This window comes from Canis lupus, chromosome 38, assembly GCF_011100685.1.
Source record: "Canis lupus familiaris isolate Mischka breed German Shepherd chromosome 38, alternate assembly UU_Cfam_GSD_1.0, whole genome shotgun sequence".
NCBI lineage: Eukaryota > Metazoa > Chordata > Mammalia > Carnivora > Canidae > Canis > Canis lupus.
The window spans coordinates 16,228,864-16,235,392 of NC_049259.1; the positions used below are offsets into that span (position 1 = coordinate 16,228,864).

The following is a 6,529-nucleotide window of genomic DNA, read 5'->3' on the forward strand; positions in this document are numbered from 1 at the left end:
GTCACTGAATTGAAATAGTATTTAACCCCAAGGAAATGTGCTCTTGAGGGCACTTGCAAAACAATGGCCCCCACGTGACGCGGGGATGTGGTGGAGCCGGGAGGGTGACATTTCCTACAAGGTGCAGCAGAGGAGCGCACGCTCGTGCCGCCTTCCCGGGTTTCGGACCGGGCGGCCTGTTTTGTTGTCGCCTGAGGTTCGGGGGAGGGTTCGGCCGCGTCCACGGGAGACGTTCGGAGACATCCATCTTATTTTGTTTGCAAGCTTACTCGTCCAAGTGTCACCGTGTGACAGCTCGGGGACTCAAGCTAATTTGCGACCGCCCCTCCTGTCTTCCCCGAGGGTGTCCGAGGCAGCGCGGCGGACGCGGTGCTAAAACGTTGGGCGGGGACTCTGGACCGCAGCTGCCCCGCGCCACGGCTTGGCGGCGGGAGCCCACGGGGGACGCGGACGCGGGCTTTCGGGATAAAGGCCGAGGGAAGACGAATCAGGCCCGAGCGAAGCCAGGAGGAGGGAACCCAGGGGGCCGCCCCCGTGTTCCAGGGGGAGGGCTCTGCACCCGTGAAACTACACGGGAGCGTCAGCGCCCCCGAGAAAGCAGGCCAGGAGCTCCGGGACCACCTCTGTGCGTCCGATGTCGCTTTGGAGCCGCAGAGGCTCCGCGAGGCTCCGCAACCCCGGGAGCCGCCGCCCGGGCCCCTGCGCCCCGGCCCCTGCGCAGCCCACGCGGCAGCAGCAAACACTTTGGCGTGGCCGGGGCGTGGCCCGCCTCCCAGGCCCCGCCCACCTCCCAGGCCCCGCCCCCTTTCCCAATTCCCCTCCACTCCCCGCTCCCATTGGCCAGGAGGATGGCCAATGGGCGCCCGGATCGAGGTCCTACCCTGGGTCTGGCTCCGAAGCTCCTGCCAAAACTTTGGGAGTTTTTAGAGAGGAGTTTTTTTTTTTTTTTCTTTTCTCTTATTACCTTTTTTTTTTTTTTTTAAACTAACGGATTATTATTGTTGTTGTTTTAAATTTAGCTCTTCGGGCTTAGCTGTTTGGGTTTTCTTTCGGTGGCCGGCCCCTGTCTCCCCGGCTTCCCCGCGGCCCCCGCCCGCCCGCCCGCCCGGCCGCCCCGGGCCCCTCGCTCGCCTCCAGCCCGCGGGGAGCGCGGGCGCCGCGCCGCCTTTAAAGTGAGGCCAGGGGCCGCGGCTGGACCGGCCGGGATCCGGGCCTCGCCTCCTCCCTCGGGGGCGCTAGGGCTCCCTGGCCTGTCTCCGGTGCGGACGGAGAAGCGAAAGCGGATCGTCCTCGGCTGCGCTGCCGCTGCCCCCGGGACCCCGCGCGCTCCCCTCCGCGCACCCATCCACCCGCCCGCTCGGCCGGGCCGGGCCGCGGCGGCAGCTCGGCGCTCCCAGCCAGAATGTTCGCCGCCGGGCTGGCTCCCTTCTACGCCTCCAACTTCAGCCTCTGGTCGGCCGCCTACTGCTCCTCGGCCGGCCCGGGCGGCTGCTCCTTCCCGCTGGACCCCGCCGCGGTCAAGAAGCCCTCCTTCTGCATCGCAGACATCCTGCACGCGGGCGTGGGGGAGCCGGGGGCGGCCCCGGACGGTCTGGCGGGGGCCTCGGCCGCCGCCCTCACCGCGCACTTGGGCTCGGCTCACCCGCACGCGTCGTTCCAAGCCGCCGCCAGATCCCCGCTCCGACCCACCCCGGTGGTGGCGCCCTCCGAGGTCCCGGCTGGCTTCCCGCAGCGGCTGTCTCCGCTCTCAGCCGCCTACCACCACCATCACCCACAGCAACAGCAGCAGCAACAGCCGCCGCCGCCGCAGCAGCCTCCGCCGCCACCCCGGGCTGGCGCCCTGCAGCCCCCGGTCTCCGCGGCGCGGGTGCTCCCCAACCCCCCGCATAGCGGCTCGGCCCCGGCCCCCTCTAGCAAGGACCTCAAATTTGGAATTGACCGCATTTTGTCTGCAGAATTTGACCCCAAAGTCAAGGAAGGCAACACGCTGAGAGGTAGGTCTTGGGCGGGCGAGAGGCTGCAGGCCTCTGACCAGGGCCTTGGCGCACTCCCCCGTCCCAGGGCCCTTTGGGATGCCTTTGCGTATTTGCGCAATTAAGGACAAACCGGTAAAACGAGGGAGAAGAAGGTGAATTGTAAGAAGACTGTGAAACGTTAGGTTTAAAACTCACCTGCTCCGCGTTTAAAAAAAAAAAAAAAAAGGAATCCAGGGATGCTTTAAAAACACACGTTAAAGAGTCATTATTCATAAAAATCGTTGGGGGTCAATATTTGCTGAAATGATTCTCATCTGTCTCTTGAATCCCGTATCTAGAGAGAGAGAACCATATTAATTTTGACAGGGGGGGAAAAAACCCTCTGGGGGAACACTTTCCCTTCCATTTATCTGGTTTCTAGTGAAATTCCACTCGAGGAATGTAGATAAACAAAAATAGACCTTCGGCTCCCAGGAGACAGTGGAGTTGGGGCTCCTTCTCCGGGGAGGCGGTAAGTTTGTGGAATTCGAGGCAAGCACCTGAAAGTGCTTTTGCCCGTTTTCTATAAAGCCCTTCCTCGCTTGTATGTGTAGACGTGGACGTGTGGGCCACACACAGGAACATTTTGCGCATCACCCCTTGGCCACAGTCAGGAGAGAGGGGGTTTCGGCGGGGAGGCCAGGGTCTCTCCTCACTTTGCTCCAGGAAAACCGAATGGAGGAGGTGGGAAGGCACAACTCGGCCAGGGAGTGTGGGTTTGCCCGAGGTGTAACCAGCTCTTCTTTTCCCTGTCTGCAGACCTCACGTCGCTGCTGACCAGCGGGCGGCCCGCAGGGGTGCACCTCCCAGGCCTGCAGCCCTCCGCCGGCCAGTTCTTCGCGTCTCTAGATCCCATTAACGAGGCGTCTGCCATCCTGAGCCCCTTAAGCTCGAACCCGAGAAATTCAGTTCAGCATCAGTTTCAAGACACGTTTCCAGGTACAGAAACCCTCACCACCCCTCCACTCCCCGAGAGCGCCGGCCTAATGGGGGGCAGGTCTACTGATGCAAAACTCGGGACTGACGCTTCACGTGGCCACCTCGGTGCAGCGATCCCGATCCCGGAGTTGGTGCGGGAGGCTACCAAGTGCAGAGACAGAAACCGAAAGAGTCCTCAGATAGCTAGCTCACTCTCCGGGCGGCTCCCGGGGGTGGGGGGGTGGGGGGGCAGGGGGTGGGGGACCCAGAGGGGGTGCCACAGAGAAAGCCTTTGCGTGGGCGCCTGAGCTGGGGTGAAGGGGCTTTCCCTAGTCTTTGCGCCAGAAAGTGGCTTGAAAATGCTGCAAGAAGTGTTGCTTTTTTAACATACACTCAGTTGGGAATGACCTCAAAGGCTTTGCCCAAGGAGGTTTTGTCTGTGCGCACGCTTGCAGGAACGTGCACACACACACACACACACACACACAACAGGAGAGTCAAAGCTGTCATCTCTGCATCCTTCAGGCCCAAGGGGCATTTTCGCCTCCTTCTTGCGTGCCCGAAGGCCATGCATTAGGTTGAGGTTTCTGCTTTGGAATTAATGGTCGAACTGCCCGGGTGTCTCCACTCCACTCTCCTGTAGGCCTTATGCCTAAAGTCCTCGGAGATGTGGGATTCCTCCCTCGACAGGCCATTCGGCATGTGCGTCAAGGGCTTTTGGAATGGGGGCAGAGCCCACGGCTCACACAAAAACAGTTTCAAGCAGACCACGGGTGGGACACTAATGCAGCCCCCCTGTCTTTCTCTTGCTCCTGCTACTGCCCGGTGGCAGGTCCCTACGCGGTGCTCACGAAGGACACCATGCCGCAGACATACAAAAGGAAGCGCTCATGGTCGCGGGCGGTCTTCTCCAACCTGCAGAGGAAAGGCCTGGAGAAAAGGTTTGAGATTCAGAAGTATGTCACGAAGCCCGACCGAAAACAGCTGGCCGCGATGCTAGGCCTTACAGATGCGCAGGTAAAGCGGGATCCGGCTGGTGGCGGGGTAACGGGTTGGTGGGGGCACAGCGCGGCCTAGCCCCAGGTCTCCCTCCACCCAGGCCCACTGCCGGTTTGCAGGGGAAACGCCAAGTCCCGAATTTCTGGAGACCTTGTAGGCGTCGAAACTTGGGGCAGGCAGAGGGGGTGGAGTGGGGTGGGTGGGGGTGGGGGAGAAGGATGGAAAGAAGAGCCCATCCCCAAAGATGTATGTCAACAAGCGCTGCGTGTTTATTTTGGCCAACAGGCCAAAGAACCGCGGAGAAAGCAAATAGGCCGCAGGAGATAATAATTATGTACTCCACTGTAGTGCAATTCGCTGTAGGAGGCAGTTTATTTCAGAAGAGATAAAAAATCCAAAGTCAAGAGATTGTTGTTGGGTTTTTTTTCCCCTCCTCCTCCGGTCCTTCCTCCCTCCTCCTCCTCCCGCTGCCGCTGGATTGTGAAATCCCCATTTGTGAGGAAGTGAAAACATCATTTCAAACGGAATGACTTAGCCCCAGCAGGGCGAGGAGTGCACTCAGCAGCAGTCAGAGTCAGGCCGATTTTCCAGCGGCATAAACTCTCATGAAAATCTCTGGGTGGGGAGGAGCGGGGAGGGGGAAAGAGAGAGAGAGAGAGAGGAAGAAAAGATTTTCTTGTAATACTCGAGGGCATTTCAGCAGCTTCTGCCTACTTGGAAGAAGCTTTTATTCAAGACCCCGGTGGATCTATCGTGTTTGAATTCGATTTCTGAATTCAATTTTTTTTCTTTTCTCGGATTCAAGAACTGGACTTTCTCTGGACTTTCTGGGGTGGGGGTTTGAACATAGAAGAGTCACCCTTCGTCCACACCCCACAGCAGTGGCCTTTCCTCCCTGGGTTCTCTGTCTTCTGAGTAGGGCTTCTAGAAGCCAAGGCAGGCCACCTTTTGAGAGCTCTGTTAGGTGCACCCCTGCCCCTGCCTCTTGCTGTCCTCCATTACACAACTCCCCTCCCCAACACACACTGGAAGAGCCCAGCCGGTTTCCACCAGCTGTGGATGTTATTTTTAAAAGGGAAGCTGGAACTTGTGTGAACAGCATTGGGTCCCCCAGGGGATTGTATATATTTATATAGATTCTCCACCCCATCCCTACCCCCTTCCTCCACTTAGCACAGGTTTAATTCCAGCATTTTCTAAGCCTGCAGAAGGATTAGTTTATCCCTGGCAGGGGCAGGGTCCTTATCAGCTTCTGAGTACACACGCTGCCAAGGAGATGCTCTTTTTTTACCATCGGTCCGGCAGTGCCCCCACCCCACTGGGATTAACTCTTTGAACCCTCTTGCCCCCCCTGTACTTCCCAGGGTTTCTCCTTAACAAGAGTTGCCTTTGTAGAAACTTGCCTTGGGTAATGGCAGTAGAGGAAGGGACCAGCTTAGCTTAGCAGAGATTCTTATTAACATTGGTTCTCCCAACCCTTGAAATCCGGGCTATATATATATTTTTCTGGGCCAGGGGTCCACAGTTTAATCAGATTCTGGGGGAGTCCCGGCTCAGGTGGGGTTAAGAAACCTTGGTTTAGAGCAGAAATCGTCCTTGGCGTGAGGGCAAGGTGCAGGACTCCGCCTTGCAACAGGCATCTGGGTCATTTCTGGGTCAGGTCTGGAGGGCCACGTTTTGAGGAGCCGTCCTCGTGGGTTCCTAGGCCCGGGCTTCGCTGGGCCGCCGTGGGGCCCTGAGCCGAGCCCAGGGCCTGGAGGTGCTGGGGGGGCCGCGGCTGCAGGCTGCGCGCGGGGCCCAGGGGCGCGCCCCCACCCTCCACCCTCCACCCCGGCTCATCTCGGCGTCCCCTCTTGTCTCCCCACGTGCTGCGGCGGCGCAGGTGAAGGTGTGGTTCCAGAACCGGAGGATGAAGTGGCGGCACTCCAAGGAGGCCCAGGCGCAGAAGGACAAGGACAAGGAGGCGGGCGAGAAGCCGTCGGGCGGGGCCGCGGCTGCGGACGGCGAGCAGGAGGAGCGGAGCCTCAGCCGCTCGGAGGGCGAGGCCGAGAGCGAGAGCAGCGACTCCGAGTCCCTGGACATGGTCCCCAGCGACACGGAGCGGACTGAGGGGGCCGAGCGGCCCCTGCACCAGACCACGGTCATCAAGGCCTCGGCCGCGGGCGCGCTGCTCCCGGCGGGCGGCGGCGGCAGCTTCAGCTTCGCCAGCATCGGCGGCGGCGGCGCGGGGAGCGGGGGCGGCGGCGCCTCGGAGCTGCCCCCCGCGCCCCAGCCCCCGCCCAGCGGCGCTGCGCAGAGCCCCGAGCCCGCCCCGGCGCCGCTGGGCGGCCTGTAGACTGCGCAACGCAAGGGGCCCGGGGCCCGCGTGCCGCCCGCAGCCTCCCAGGTGGGCCGGACTCTGCGCCTGCTTCGCGGCGGCGGCGGGGCCCCCTTCCCCGCGGTGCCACCCGCCCGTCGCCGCCGCGCCGCGCCCAGAGCCCGGGGGTGCGCAGTGCCCCCGCCCGAGGCCCCCCACCCCGCGCCGCCGGCCCAGCATCTTCTCCCGGGCCGCGAGCAGTTCACACTGTGACGTGTTGGACGAATCCGTTCCTCCCCGC

General features: G+C 61.3%; 1 protein-coding gene across 1 annotated transcript; it reads left to right on the top strand.

Annotated features, from left to right (window-relative positions):
* The first annotated feature begins 1,156 nt into the window (after window positions 1-1,156).
* HLX (H2.0 like homeobox) lies at window positions 1,157-6,267 on the top strand. Its single transcript, XM_038586437.1, has 4 exons — window positions 1,157-1,994; window positions 2,775-2,954; window positions 3,766-3,950; window positions 5,815-6,267. Exons 1-4 carry the CDS (start codon window positions 1,403-1,405, stop codon window positions 6,265-6,267), a joined length of 1,410 nt encoding a protein of 469 aa, XP_038442365.1. The 5' UTR covers window positions 1,157-1,402.
* Window positions 6,268-6,529: the final 262 nt, after the last annotated feature.

Bases quoted from the DNA above. Each gene is read 5' to 3' on its own strand.
- HLX (XM_038586437.1), top strand. From the start codon at position 1,403: ATGTTCGCCGCCGGGCTGGCTCCCTTCTACGCCTCCAACTTCAGCCTC. The intron at 1,995-2,774 runs GTAGGTCTTGGG...CCCTGTCTGCAG, and splicing joins GGAAGGCAACACGCTGAGAG to ACCTCACGTCGCTGCTGACC. The intron at 3,951-5,814 runs GTAAAGCGGGAT...GCGGCGGCGCAG, and splicing joins TAGGCCTTACAGATGCGCAG to GTGAAGGTGTGGTTCCAGAA.